This window comes from Eumetopias jubatus, unplaced genomic scaffold (genome assembly GCF_037043125.1).
Source record: "Eumetopias jubatus isolate StellerSeaLion01/CBP00866 unplaced genomic scaffold, mEumJub1_p1.0 scaffold_6, whole genome shotgun sequence".
Taxonomy (NCBI): Eukaryota; Metazoa; Chordata; class Mammalia; order Carnivora; family Otariidae; genus Eumetopias; species Eumetopias jubatus.
Window position 1 is genome coordinate 115,161,718 of NW_028274812.1, and position 15,035 is coordinate 115,176,752.

The 15,035-nt window shown below is 45.7% G+C and overlaps 1 protein-coding gene across 2 annotated transcripts in view; it reads right to left on the bottom strand.

The window, feature by feature from the left end:
• Window positions 1–215: 215 nt before the first annotated feature.
• The window catches only part of TBC1D22B (TBC1 domain family member 22B), a 70,923-nt gene continuing 56,103 nt past the window's right edge, over window positions 216–15,035 (bottom strand). For both annotated transcript variants that reach the window (XM_028120583.2, XM_028120580.2), the window contains one exon: window positions 216–778. In XM_028120583.2, coding sequence (XP_027976384.1) covers window positions 650–778 — 129 coding nt within the window. In that variant the 3' untranslated portion in view covers window positions 216–649. The remainder of the gene's footprint in view (window positions 779–15,035) is intronic.

Below are 15,035 nucleotides of genomic sequence, written 5' to 3' on the forward strand. Positions count from 1 at the left end.
CACATACACACACAAACACAGGCGCATATACAGACATCTGGTGAGAAAAGGAAAAATAAAATTCCTAGCCCTTGGGTATAGGCCTCTTCCCAGAGTTATAAGGATCAGTATCTCCTCCATCTGAGAACAACAGTCTCAAGCTGCCCCTCACTGGCTCAGACCAGGGCAGAAGGGGAAGGGCTAGGAACTGGGGGGGGGGGGGGGGGGGGCAGGAGTCTTCTGAAAACATAAGGCGTTTTTTGACCTGTGATCAAATCAAACTACGTCACAAAAAGCAACGGCATCAGTTGGGGCCAGGAGGCGAGAGACAGTCAGTCCATGTAGGAACAATGTGAGTTGAGACCCTGAGCCTTCCCCTTCTTTTGTCCAGTTTCTTTTAAAGGGGCAGACAACCCTGTACCTCCTTTCCTGTCTTCTCCCAGAGCTGGGCCCATCCACATGTCATGGAATACTGATAGTGGTCCGAGAAACACATCCAGAGACATGGAGTGGCGGACAGGCACGCCAAAGAGTTAAGACCTGGGCGGCGGATGTGAGCTTTTTACAGCAGGAGTGGTTCCTGGCCGGAGTCCACGGCTCGCACAGTGGCCACAGTGATCAGATTGCCATCAGAGACAGGGACAGTCTGGGTCCCCCGGGGAGACAGCACCTACCGACGGTAGTGATTAGGGGCATCGGCAAACATGTACTTCAGTCTGTATGCCTCAGCGAGAAGCAGCCCGATCTCTTCGTTGCCCCAGTGTATCGTAGGTAGGTTTTGTAGCAGCATCAGGAGGCCCTGGAATGCAAGAAAAGAAATGTTATCATCCTTGGACTACAGACCAGGGGACCAGCAGGTCCCGGAAGGGGGTCCCTTCGTCCTAGATCACACATCCCGCAGGGTCGGGCTCTCTCCTCCCAAGCAGCACTCAGCCCCCAGCTCCCAGTTCACCTTCAGGAAGCCTTGAAAAGCCTCTGTTGATTCTGTCATATCCACTAACACCTGCCTCTTTTAAAAATATTATAAACAGAAAACGACACCAACAAATAAAGATATTGATAAAGAGAAAAATAATCACTCATCATCCAAATATACCTCTCTTTGTTTCCAAGTTTTCCTTTCCAGTCTTTTCACATGTGTATTTCTTTAAATAGCTGTAATCATCATTATGATTTTTATATGCTTTTTAATCATCCTCTTTTACTATAATTGTAGTGTTTTTCCATGCAGCCTTCAAAAATGACTGTTCTCAGTGTTAGTATTCCATCATGTGGCTATACCCTACTTTACTCAACCATTTGCCTTTTATTGGACACTGAATTTGCTTCCTTTAAAAAAAACCAAAACACCTTTATTCAAAAAAAAATCCCTTTCTTCATATTCACAAATGCATATCCTTTTTCATTTGCTGTATTTCTCCTAATGCCAGTGTTCACTTCTAATCACCATATTTAGCCTCTGCCCTGTTCTCCAAAGACCGTTCTCGACCTGCCTGTCCAGCTTATTTCCTATGTTCCCAATGCACATGTCTCTCTAGCTAGGTCCATTTCAGCCAGAATTATTTGTGCCTCTGGGGTTTAATTTATGTTGTTCCTTTAACTTGGGAGACCTTCTCTTTTCTCCTCTACCTATCTCAGTCCTATTCGGTTCTCAAAGCTCAGGTCCCTCAAACAGCTCCAGAGAGACAGCCTATTAAAGAGGATATTAGAATGAAAAGAGAATGAGAGGTTGTCTCTGTAATTTAGTTCCCCATGCTGTTGCTGCTGCTCTGTGTTTTTATCTCTTCCCCTCCCCCTCCTTTTTAAGTCTATTTACATATATTTATTTTTAAGTAATCTCTACCCCTGGGGGTGCCTGGGTGGCTCAGTCGGTCAAGTGTCTGCCTTCGACTCAGGTTGTGATCCCAGGGTCCTGGGATTGAGTCCTACATCGGGCCCCCTGCTCAGCAGGGAGACTGCTTCTCCCTCTCCCTCTGCCCCCCACTTGTGCTTGCTCTCTCTAGTGCTCTTTCTCAAATAAATAAAAAATCTCTAATTAAAAAAAAAATAGTCTCTACACCCAACATGGGGCTCGAACCCATAACCCTGAGATCAAGAGTCACACGCTCTACCGACCAAGCCAGCCAGGTACCCCTGTCTCTCTTTCTGAACTGGATATTCTTCTTATTTTTCTGATTATAAAAGTTATAATGGCAAGACAAAACCCAGGGACAAGGAGATGGGCAGACTTGATTACATATAACTTCAATATGTCAAAAGGTGCCAAAAACCCGGTTAAAATCTAAGAAACTGACTATAAGAAAATATTTTGTAACACCTTCAAAAGACCAAATCCATAATCAAGATACTATCCATACTCCAATACTATCCATAATAAAAAAGTAGCACCTACTAATCAGTAAGAGATAAAGAAAACCACCAGAGAGAAAAACAGGTAATATGAATAGGTAATGTGCAGAAGGCCCATGGCCCACCCCCATGCTGGGAGGACTTTTAAAAAGCCTGCTTTGAGCTGATCTGGACACTCCAGCAGTGTTTTGTAGTTTTCAGTAGAAAGGTCTTGCATATCTGTTATGAGACTTCTTCCTCTGGAAACAGACACTTAGCTGTGCACACACAGCTGCCTGGGGCACATCACTGCTAAGGACGGCCAATAGGATTAAGATCCCAATTCTGGGACAGTGTAAGTTCTGGCTTCTGCCCTAGACCTCTCCTTCCCCACTTCCCAGAAAGTGGATATGAACGGAGGAGTGGACACAGCCATCTCAGACCGTAAGATGAAAGCCGTGTGTTGGAGACGGCAGAGCAAGACAGAAGAGAGCCGCGTCCCTGCCACTCTGGAGGCGGAATGTTAGCCCTGGACTGCTTACCCTTAGACTAGGAATTAAACAAGTAAACAACTATCTTTCTTGCTTTAAGCCACTGCTGTTCTAGGGTCTTGGTTACAGGAGACAAGTTTATATCATCTTAACACACACAGGCTGTATCTATCAAAATAAAAAATGCGCATGGTCTTTGATCCAGCAACTCTACCTCTGTGTCCCTGTCCTAAGGGAATATCCACAGTCCCGTGCAAAGGTTTTTGCCGCATGTACCGCGGCTTCAAATAGTGGGGAATCATACAAACCGCGGTTATGCACATCATGAAATGCACGGCAGCACAGAGAAACAAATGAAGTAGGACTACATGCACCGTGGTGGAAAGATAATGAAGATATTTTTAGAAGTAAGAAAGAAAAGCATTGTAGAAAAAGACTTATAGTATGATCCCACTTCGGTAAATGAGAAAACACAATATATTTGCATATGTATATGCACATATGTATATAAAAAATTTAGAAATTGAGGAGGTAAACTGTTCACAGTGATTACCTTTGGGGATGAGAGATTTTCACTTTTTTCCCATTATATTTCTGTATCATTTGAGCTCTGTATTTTCAATTTTTACAATAAAGTGGTTTTTTTTTTTAAGACTTATTCATTCATTCCAGATAGAGAGCGAGCACATGGGAGGTGGGGGGCAGAGGGAGAGAATCCCAAGCAGACTCCCCGCTGAGCGCAGAGACAAGGGGAAGGGACTCTATCTTAGGACCCTGAGATCATAAGCCAAAACCAAGAGCTGGATGCTCAACCAACTGGGCCACCCAGGTGCCCCAACAATAAAGATTTTATATATTACTTGTGCGGTGGAACTTTTTCTCCATAGTAATACACATTCTGTGGTAGTTTTGTTTAGTAAAAAGTAAAAAAGCAGAAAATAAATTACCTATAATTTCATAATGAAGAGGAAGTCACTTTTAAACATTTTTGCCCTATTTCCTTCCACTCCCTTTTCTGCACATTTTCCATAGTTGAAATGATTTCTCTATATAATTTTGAATCTATTTAGCATTTATCATAAGCATTTCCTCTAATATTAAAAACTCCTCATAGATACTTTCATGGCCAAAAAATTTCTCATGATACTGATGTACCATAATTTACATCTTCCTGTTTTGAGTACTTAATTGTTTTTTCATTATAATGAAATTATAATGAACAGCTTTGTGCATAGAGCCATATTTTAGATGATTTCCTTGGGCTGAATTCCTAGGAATGAAATTACCATGTCAAAGAACATGAACATTTTAAAGGTCCTTAACACTCATTCAGAAAAGGCATTCCAGAAAAATGCTCATTTCCCTAGATCTCCACCAGCACTGAATACTCTTATCAGACAAATTTTGTTAACTGTAAACCTTTTCCCTGAGATCTCCAGGCCTGAGAACAGAACTCAAAAGCCTTAAGTCAAGATGGTGGTGAACTCCCAGGAAGAACACAATGAGAATCACGCTGTATGCTTTTCCCAAACCCTGTAAGTAACCACCCCTTACCATCCCATAGCTGTCATGAAATTCATTCAACCAGACCCATTACTCAACCAATTACTGATACTCAACCCACCCAGATGCTAACTTTGCTTTTAAAAGCCCTGTTAGATGATCTAAACATCTCTGGCGTGCTCTTTTCTCATGGTTAACAATTTTCCATGGGTTTCTTGGCCTCTGTTCTATGTCTACCTTGTTTTTTTGTTTTTAATCTCAACTTAAAAAAAAAAATATTGCCCTTGGAATACAATACCCTCCCCCATGAACTCCTGGCCTCTGGCCCCTCTGACTCTTCCCTCCTGCTTCCTATCCCTTCCCCCCAAGTGTCTCCATCTGCACTGGAACTGGAAATGGCACCCCATCTTTTTGCTAGCATCCACCCCAGGGAGTCAACTTTTATTCTAATTCTGGCAGACTCTCTACTACAGAGGTCCTCACTTTTTCTGTACCTCAGACTCTTTGGCCACCTGGAGAAGCCTATGGATCCCTTCTCAGAATGATGGTTTTAAATACATAAAGCACATACCGTCACAAAGGAGACCAGTTAAATTGAAACAGTCATCAAAATATTTGTAAACAAATTTATGATACCGCCATAGATGTCCTTTATTAATATATTCTAAATCTAAAACAGGGCACCTGGGTGGCTCAGATGGTTAAGCGTCTGCCTTCGGCTCAGGTCATGATCCCAGGGTCCTGGGATCGAGTCCCGCATCGGGCTCCCTGCTCCTTGGGAGCCAGCTTCTCCCTCTGCTTCTCTCTCTCTCTCTCTCCCTCTCTCTCTCTCCTCCTCTGTCTCTCATGAATAAATAAATAAAATCTTTTAAAAATATATATATATATATATTCTAAAACAACATCGAATGGCAGATTAAAGAACTACCATTATTTCAAAGTAGTAATGAACACAAACAACGTTTTGAGACATCTGTAACAACTTCATAGGATATGAAAATGCTAGTAATAAGTGACAAAGGAAGGTACTGCAAATATTACTGTGTCTTCTTGGCTACATTCACTATTGTAAGAATTGCTAACTTTGAGTTTGGGGTTATTGAAAATAAAACTGAAATGATGTTTCCATTCATTTCTAGGGATCCCCTGACTTATAAATGTAAGCCCTAAATTAAAGTCTTTTGCTCCTATAGCTTGCCCTTCTCTTGATTCACACCACAGCCAACAAGAATTCTTATACTTCCAGGGCACCTGGGTGACTCAGTCAGTTGGGCGTCTGCTTCAGCTCAGGTCATGATCCCAGAGTCCCGGGATCAAGCCCGGCATGGGGCTGTTTGCTCAGCGGGAAGCCTGATTCTCCCTCTCCTGCTCCCCCTGCTTGTGCTTGCTCGCTCTCTGTCAAATAAATAAATTTAAAAAAAAAATTCTTATATTTCCTTTTGGAGGTAAGTTTAACACCCAAGTATCCATATTAACACTAATATTACATTTTGAATCACTTCATTTGTTGGAAAACATTTTTCTGTTTTCTCTCACTTTTTTTTTTTTGGTACAAATTGCTTTTGTCATTATAGAATTTCAGTCCCATTTTCAATCAACTTGCTGGGTGAGGTCAAATTGCTATCCTATTTCCTGAGGACATACTTCATTGACTCAGAACCAACCCCTGCCTTCCATGGAGCTTCCTTGGGAGCTGAAGGAATGGTACATGCTTAGCCTCATTCAGAACATAAGCAAGAAAATTCTGGGAACTTGGGAGTCTCAATGAAACCCTTGGGTTTCAAGTGTTGGTCCTACCTGTCCAACCAGGCTGTAAAAGCTGAATCAACTGTAGGAACTCTTAGAAATACTTGGGCCCAAGCCTCATCCCTGGAGTTTTGGATTCTAAAAACCTGGGTGGGACCCGGCAACCACACTTCTTCAAAGATTCCAGTAGGCAACCAGGTGTGGGGTTACCACTAGAGGGATTAAAAAGCTCTTAAACGGGGTGCCTGGGTGGCTCAGTCGTTAAGCGTCTGCCTTCGGCTCAGGTCATGATCCCAGGGTCCTGGGATCGAGCCCCACGTCGGGCTCCCTGCTCAGCGGGCAGCCTGCTTCTCCCTCTCCCACTTCCCCTGCTGTGTTCCCTCTCTCGCTGTCTCTCTCTCTCTCTGTCAAAAAAAAAAAAAAAAAAAGCTCTTAAAGACATAAAAGCATATTTGGGATGCAGGCCTAATAGTGAGATCCCAAGGAAGGAAATCCCTAGATGTTATGGAGACAGTGACCTTTCATTAAATAAATTAAGGTAAATCTATAAAATAAAATATCCTTTTTAAAAAAGATTTATTTATTTTTTAAATTTTTTTAAAGATTTTATTTGTTTGAGAGAGAGAGCACAAGTGGGGGGAGCAACAAGCAAAGGGAGAGGGAGAAGCGGCAACCCCCTGAGCAGAGAGCCCAACATGGGGCTCAATTCCAGGACCTTGAGATCATGACCCGAGCGGAAGGCAGAGGCTCAACTGACTGAGCCAGCCAGGCAACCCAAGATTTATTTATTTTAGAGACAGGGAGAGAGAGCATGGTAGGGAGGGGCGGAGGAAGAGAAAGAGAATCTCAAACAGACTCCATGCTGAGCGCAGGGACTGGTGTGGGGCTCGATCTCATGTCCCTGAGATCATGACCTGAGCTGAAATCAAGAGTCAGAAGATGCCCAACTGACTTAGCCACCCAGCTGCCCCTATAAAATAAAATATCCTGTAGCCAATTCATTATTTGAATGTTTTCACAATTTTTGTACAAGCATGTACTCATGCAACGTGTAAAAAGTATAAAAATGGGGGAAACATAGATTTACAGTTTTTGACATGATAGAACATCTACCATATTTTGTAAAGTGATAAAAAGAGGTCATAAAACAGAGCATGTAAAATAGTTGCATTAATGGTTATACATATAGAGCACGTATTTATTTGTGTAGATTTGCATGGCAAAATGTCTGGAAGGAACTATATTACCCTTGTGTGGTAAGATTTCAGGTACTTGATTTTCTTTTTGCTTATTGATGTTTCTAAATTTTCTATAATGAATGCATATGTTTGCACAATTGATAACAAAGGAGTGATCTCTCTAGAAGAGGATAGTCTTTGCTGGGATATCATCTACCTATAATTGCCAATCCCTCTAACCTTGCTGGAAGCCTTAAAATAATTCTAACCCTGGACAAGGTAATATCCCTGTGTGCCCCCAGGCAGTGAGGTGTAGCGTGAGGAAGCACTCTGCCACCTAGTGGCTATTTCTGGGAACTGCATCCCTTATCATAGTGCTTGCATCAATGGGAAACCCTGCCTAATGCACTGATAAATTTGAGATAGAAAAGAAGTAAAAACCAAATGGCTGTGGGAGGAAAGCGCTAATCACAAATCACGTGCTTTTATATAGGGACAGATACCGTTGGGGCAGGGAATAACTGAAGATTTGTTACAAAGCCAGCTCATGGGAGCACTAGGCATGACATGCAGTCGGATGAAACACTATAGCGATGATAAGACAGCTTATGGGGCAAGCAGCAGAGACAGCTCCAAATTAATGAGAAAGGAGCAAAGAAAAGCTGGAAATGGCTAAAATCGCAGGAAACAGCCTGACATAGGTACTGGCTGAGAATCCGCAGATCCTAAAGGAAAAGGAATAAGGCAGAAAAGGAACTGGAGGCACGGGGGTGGGGGAGACAACAATTAGGTAAGGGGTCCAAAGGAGAAGGGACAGAGGTTATAACTAAAGAAACTCTATAAGGAAAAGGTACAGGGGAAACCCATTAGAGAATATTCAATACATGGAGGAACCAAAGAGGGAGAACATCAAGAATAATCATCATTACAGTGATAGCTATCATTTACTGAGCACTTATTACATACCAGATAGGGCTCTAAGTGCTTTACATGTGCTATTAACTCATTTAATCCTCACATCAACTCTATGAAATACATAGTATTACCTCCATTTTACAGATGAGGAAATCGAGGCACAGAGATTAAGGAATTTGCCCCAGGGCCACAGAGTAGTGCTGGGCTAGAATGTGAACCCAGGCACTCTGGCTCTAGAGGTTGTGCTCATAACCACTATAATATATACTGCTTGCCCTGGAGTAAGAAGACAAGTGGGGCAGAACGTAGTAGGAACAAAAAGAAAGGAAGTCATAGCAGAGGCCGTTTGAAGGAAAAGTGGAAGAGTTGCTTGATTTTACTCAGTGATGAGAACCAAGCACAACCAAAGATGGGACGTGTAATGACTAACAGCAAAAGAACTTAAAGACCACATAAAATATACATTACTAACTAAGATACTGTGTGTAGAATCACTTAGCAATATTGGAACATCCTTTGTGAATGTAATGTGTATTCAGGCATGTAAAAATATTTTCTTAGTCAAATAAGTAGTACTTTAAAACAAATCCCCGTTTTGACAATCAGTGAGGGAGCAAAACAATTCCCCTAGTTACAATACAAACTTTCCAAAACATGTCCTTGAATGTAAACTTTTTGAGAATCGAACTTATTCCTTGGTTTTCTCCCAAAGTGCATTTAGCAAGTTTCCCTTCAGAGAAGGCCTGGCTAAGTCCCCTTTAATGGCTTGTTTTATGCCTGGGGACCGTGCCCTTTCTCCCGCCAGCTTGCTTAGGGCGAAAGATCTTCAGTTCCCAGGGTTCCCTCTCAACCTTTCCTCTGCGCAGGATTCAAACCGACAATTCATGGGATGTCTGTTAAAGATGGGGCCTGCGTTGGACAATGTTCCGAAATCCTACATTTGAGTTCCTTGCAGAAGTGGTGGGTGGATGCCATCGGGTTGAAGGGATTTACTTATGGTTAATTATTTAGGCCTGGGACACCTCGTAGGCTTAGCACTGTTGCACTGAACAACTCTGCCCTGCCTCCCACAAAGATACTTTCAGAATAGGAATGTCTCCAGGGTTTTTTTCTGCAGGATGAAAGCAGAAGATTCTCAGATCAGCTGCCACTTTGCTTTAGAGTCATTGGCTGGCCCCACTGACTCCCTTGTAGGTTCCCTTTTTATGTAAAGGAATTCTGATTATTAGTCCTTGGAGTGCCCCTGGATGGTGCTTCTCAAAATCAGTTCGGAGCCATCTGAGGCCTTGTTGGCACCTGCCTGACATCCTGTAGGGTCTCATGCTTTTCTGGCCTCTCAGAGATGCTGCTTTTCCCGAGATGGCTTTTTAGACTATGGGGCGAGTGAGCAGGCATTTATTTACTCAGGTGCCTGCTCTCTCGGGCTCACACACTTTTCCTAGATACATTACTTACAGTGGAATAGTTTTCAGGCTTCCCGTGGGTTACTTTACTCAGTACAAATTCAGTCTTTCTTCTTTTTCTTTCTTTCTTTCCCTCTTTCTTTTATCTTCTCTTTTCTTTTCTTTCTTTCTCTCTCTTTCTTTCCCCCTCCCTCCTTTCTTTCTAATATAAATTAAGGGTTTATTACAACCTTGGTTTGGTTTCTCATTATCAGGGATTCAAGAATCCGAGGCCATGAGCCCACGCTGGGAGGGGCTGGGGGCCAGAAGCCAGGCTCCAGAGCAGACCAAGTCACTGGTGTACAACCCCCAGCAGTCGGGTGCTCCCTGGGGTTGCTGCCACCCAGTTCTTACCTTACTGCCTGTATGCTGCATGCTCCAAGGCACGGACCCCCGGTGTCATGTGCATGCCCCTCCTGAAATGCTGGGGTAGGGATTGCAGAAGCCGGACCTTGACGGACAGGCCAATACGGACGGACGTGCTGCGGTGCGGGAGGGAGGGTATGAAGGCCACGGCCACCATGTTCTCAGGGTGGCTCACCTGATTCCGAGCTCACTCTACTACATTCCATTCTTCTAGGGGCTGTGGCAGCTCCGGGACATTGATGAAGCAAATCGGATCAAAGACCCCGTGTGCACACCCCTGCTGCTGGGAACCCGCTTGTCTTCCTCGTCCACAATCACCAGGTGTTCCCAGAGTGCTCATAGACGAGGAGGGGACCGGTCTCCAGTTCTCCAAGAAGCTGCCTCACCCGCTGCTGCCGGCCCGCACAAGCATTCTACACACACTCCCCCCCCCCGCCCCGAGTACCCGCAATTCAGCATAACTCTTGTTCTTCCAAATGCACACTGAATTTTTGATTTTTGGAGGTGTTGCCCTTCTCCCCTGCAGCAGCCCCTTGTTTTGGTGTCACAATGTGGTGGTGTGCTGCCCACAGAGGGCCTGCCACACGTTCCCTCACTCACAGAACTCACTCGACCATCTCCTGTCCTTCTGGGTTTGACAGGTTACCCTGCTCTGGGAAGCCTCCCTTAAAGTCTGCCGCCCACGACCTGTCCTGACGGTGTACTCTGCCACCGGGTGACGAACTTCTGTGGCTCTCCAGGCTCATGTAACATTCCAGGTTCAGCCTAGGCCAAGGGGCAGGAAAGTCTACTCTCGCTGCTACGCTTCTCACTGAACAGTGCAGCATGCAGCCCTCGACTCCCCAGTTCACTCTGCTGGCCTTTTGGGGTGCGACTGAGGCGTCCGTCCTCACCCCGTCTCCACAAAGAGCTGGCAGTGCAACCGAATGCCCAGACATTCCCGGGCCGGGCTTTAGGGCTGGGGCTGTGGATACGACAAGGAAAGGGGGTCCAAGTCTCCCCGTGATCTCGGATCGGGCGCAGTCTCCTCTCAGGCTTCTCCAGAATTGGGTCTTGCAGCCCTGTCCTCTCCCCTGTGACACTCCAGCCCCACTGCCTTCTCTCTGCCTCTTCCCTCCTCCAACACCTCAACCTCTGACCTCTGCAGGGCCTTTGCTCTGGCTGCTCCCTTCCCAGAAAACTCTTCCACGGCAGATCTCTGTGCGGCTGGCCACAGCTGCGACAACATCTCACTACCTCACCCCCAGGGAGACGGCACCCAGCAAAGCGCGGGCCAGCGCTAGGAAGGGCTGAGCGATTCGGCGGCCCTCCCAGCTCCCACCTGTTCACCTGGGACCCCTGGACGGTCCCCTTTGCTCACCTCCTCCTTTGAAGGCCTGCGGTGGCAACAAGAGACCTCCACGGGCCTCCGTGGGCAGACAGAGCTCTCTCTAGGCTCACAGCTGGGGGCAGAGAAGCACCCAGTACCCCCCCCCCCGGCAGGGCATGGCTGCAAGCGGGAGACCTGCTAGCTATGATTAGGGTGCTCACATCCACGGCAGACCTCACTCTCTCCGGCCACCACTGAAGGGTGTGCCACCGTCACCACTCACGCCCCTGACACCCAGTGTCACACAGCCTCTTGCAGGCCACCGCCCTCACAGCCGCAGCCTTAAATCCTATGGTCACCCTTTTCCCTTCAAGCACCCAGGAGGCAAATAACATCAAGATCCTCAATTAATACCAAGATTCCTATGTGAGAAAGGAAGCATGTATCCATTTCGTTTTGGGTAGTTTTTACCTGGTCAACTATTTATTAGGCAGATTTTAGTGTTAGTGTGTTTTCCTCCATCATTTACTTTCCTCTCAACCTTTCAGTGGTGGAATGGTGCCCTCCTATCATGCACTCTGCTGTCTTTTTTTTTTTTTTTTTTACTTTTTCAGTGAGGCATAACTTGTATACAATAACTAGTGTACAGCTGGGTGATTTTTACGTATGTCGCCACCACCCAGATCAAGATAAAGGACACTTTCTGGGCCCCAGAAGATTCATGTTCCTCCCCAGTCAATACTCCCTCCACAACCAGTGACCGGATACAAACCATGAAAAAGTTTTGCCTCTTCTTGAACTTCACATACATGCTTTCCCACCATCTTATTACCAAAGTTATCATGATACCTCTGAATATTTTTGAGTGGCAAGATACTGGCTTAACCGGGGCTCCTTGGAGAATGGTTGATTCCAAGGTGGGGCAAAGAAAATACAAGCTAGGAACATGTCATGGCACCAGAAACTAAGGAACTGCTTTAAAAATGATGGGATCATGGCGCCTGGGGGGCTTAGTGGGTTGCGTCGGACTCTTGATGTCAGCTCAGGTTGTGATCTCAGGGTCCTGAGATCAAGCCCTGTGTCAGGCTCTGTGCTCAGCGTGAAGTCTGTTTGAGATTCTCTCTCTCCCTCTGCCCTGCCCCCTGCTTACGCACACTCTCTCTAAAATAAATAAAATCTTTAAAAAAGATTTTATTTATTTGACAGAGAGAGAAAGCGAGAGCACAAGCAAGGGGAGCGGCCGGCAGAGGGAGAGGGAGAAGCAGGCTCCCTGTTGAGCAGAGAGCCCGACATGGGGCTTGATCCTAGGACGCTGGGATCATGACCCAAGCCAAATGCAGACGCTTAACTGAGCCACCCAGGCACCCCTAAAATAAAATCTTTAAAAAAATGATGGGGTCAAAAAGACAACTTTAAGGAGCACCCAAGGGCCAAAGCTGGGACAACCTGAATAGCAAAATAATGACAGTGTCAGATAACCCACGAAATAAAATAAACACCCATGAATCTATACTGATATAAATAAATACTTGAATAAATAAAGGGGAGAGCAGGCACTGCTCTCTCTTAGAGTAGAATGGCAATTAATAAATGCAGAATAAGTGGTAAAAATAGAAAATCTCCATTAGGCAAACATCACAGTAATGACTGTTACAGGCAAGAACCGTTAATGAATGTTAAGATTAGTGGGTGAAAGAATGATAAAACAATGGAATTATATAGTATCGAAGTGTTTCCCCAGAAGGTACCTATTAATTACCAAAGGAGAAATAGTAACTTTACAGTGGAGAAGCCTGGTAGACCCACATAAGGCAAGGGATGGAAAGCATTGGGAATGAGACATGCCAGCACCTTGTACCTCCTGACAGGATATCCTGAGGACGTATCATCTCTGTGGTTTCTTCCCCAAAAGGCATGACCCTCAATTTCATCATAAGAAAACACAGGGCAACCCCAAAGTAAAGGGCATTCTATAAAATAACTAATTAGTACTCTTCAAAAGTTTTGAAAATTTTCTTTGTCAAGGAAGACAAAGACTGAGAAATTGTCCCAAATGAGGATCCTGAATTGGACCCTGGTCCAGAAAAAGAACATTAATGGGAAAACTGGTAAAATTTAAATAAGGCCTGTAGATTAATAATATTTTATCAACTTGAAGTTCCTGGATGCTTAATTATAGTATGGCATATAAGATGTAAACATTAAGTGCATATGGGTGGGCTATTTGGGAACTCGACTATTTTTGCAACATTTTATAAGCACAAAATTAGTTCAAAATAAAAGAGAGAGAACATGGGGTACCTGGGTGGTTCAGTTGGTTAAGTGACTGCCTTTGGCTCAGGTCATGATCCTGGAGTCCTGGGATCAAGTCCCACATGGGGCTCCCGGCTCAGCGGGGAGCCTGCTTCTCCCTCTGACCCTCTCCCCTCTCATGCTGCTTCTCTCTCTCTCTCTCTCTCTCTCAAATAAATAAATAGAGAGAAAGAGAGAACACTTTTTTCAAAACCTGGTTTGAGTGGGGTCCCTCCTCCCCGGCCCCTCCTGAGGCTGACATTCAGCCCCTAGAGTGCTGGTGGCTCTGAAGTCTGGCGGCTCTCTCTGGGCCTGGGCGGGGCTCCAGGACGTCACAGACAGAAGCCCACATCCTCTGCCCCAGCAACTTGCACCCGTGCCCAGAACTCCCTGTTGCCTTCAGGCCTGGTGGTCATTCGGGCCCCACCTTCCCACAGAGACAAGTGTGGGTGGTTCTGAGCCCCGGGGAGGAAGGGCATGAAAAAGAATGAGGAGGTCACAGGTACTTCAGGCAGTAGAAGGAGAAAAACCCAGGAACCAGAATAGTAGATCAAAAGGAGGACCTTGGAGCACTTGTTTCTCCGTCTTAAAACAAGCAATTTTTTATTAAACATTTACTTTGTGAGAAGAAAGTCTGCAAGGGGTTGTCAGTGAAAGGTGAGGAGTGGTGGAGGGCAGAGGAAGCCCTGAGAGGTGCAGGGAGAGGAGGGGAAGGGGAAAGGGGAGGGGGAAGTGGGAGGGTTGGGAACGGTGGCAGATCCTTGCGTGGGATCCTTGAGTAGCTCCTGCCTGAATTCGGCTCAAGTGCCCCAGGAGGTGCCCGGCCAGGCTCCAAGGTAGAGGCAGCACAATGCATGTGTGTGATAAGGATTCTGGTTATCTACCACTTACTCCCTAGGTGACCGGAAGAGGGAGAGAGATTCTCCAGCAGACTCCTCGCTGAGCGCAGAGCCCAACGCGGGGCTCGATAACCCAGGACCCTGGGATCATGACCTGAGCCGAAACCAAGAGTCAGACACCCAACTGACTGAGCCACCCAGGTGCACCAAGTCGCCACAGTTTTTAGCCCTAAAACTTCTCTCATCCAGGCTGGGCCGGTTTGGCTTCCTGGGATCCTGGTATTCATTTCCAGAGGTCCCGAGGCAGTGACTTCGTTACAGGTGGCCCGTTAGCAGTCAGCCTTCGTCCGCTGCAGAGCTCATGGGCAGCCTCACACAATCTCGCACGATGCTCCTGCACCCTGCTCCTCCAACCTGCACCATGCTTCTGTCCCCTAAGGGACACCGCCTGCCTATCTTAACACAGCCAGGCACGTGTTTTCTTTTCTTAGCCATACAATTAAGGAACTACGGGGCTAGGAGGCACTTTGCAGATCATCTAGTTTAACTGCCCATTCTATTTTGTCTAAAAGGAAGAAGTGACACTCCTCCAGTAGGCCGCCTGAGGTGTTAATACAGCAGCAGGCACAAATCCACATTGTCCTTCC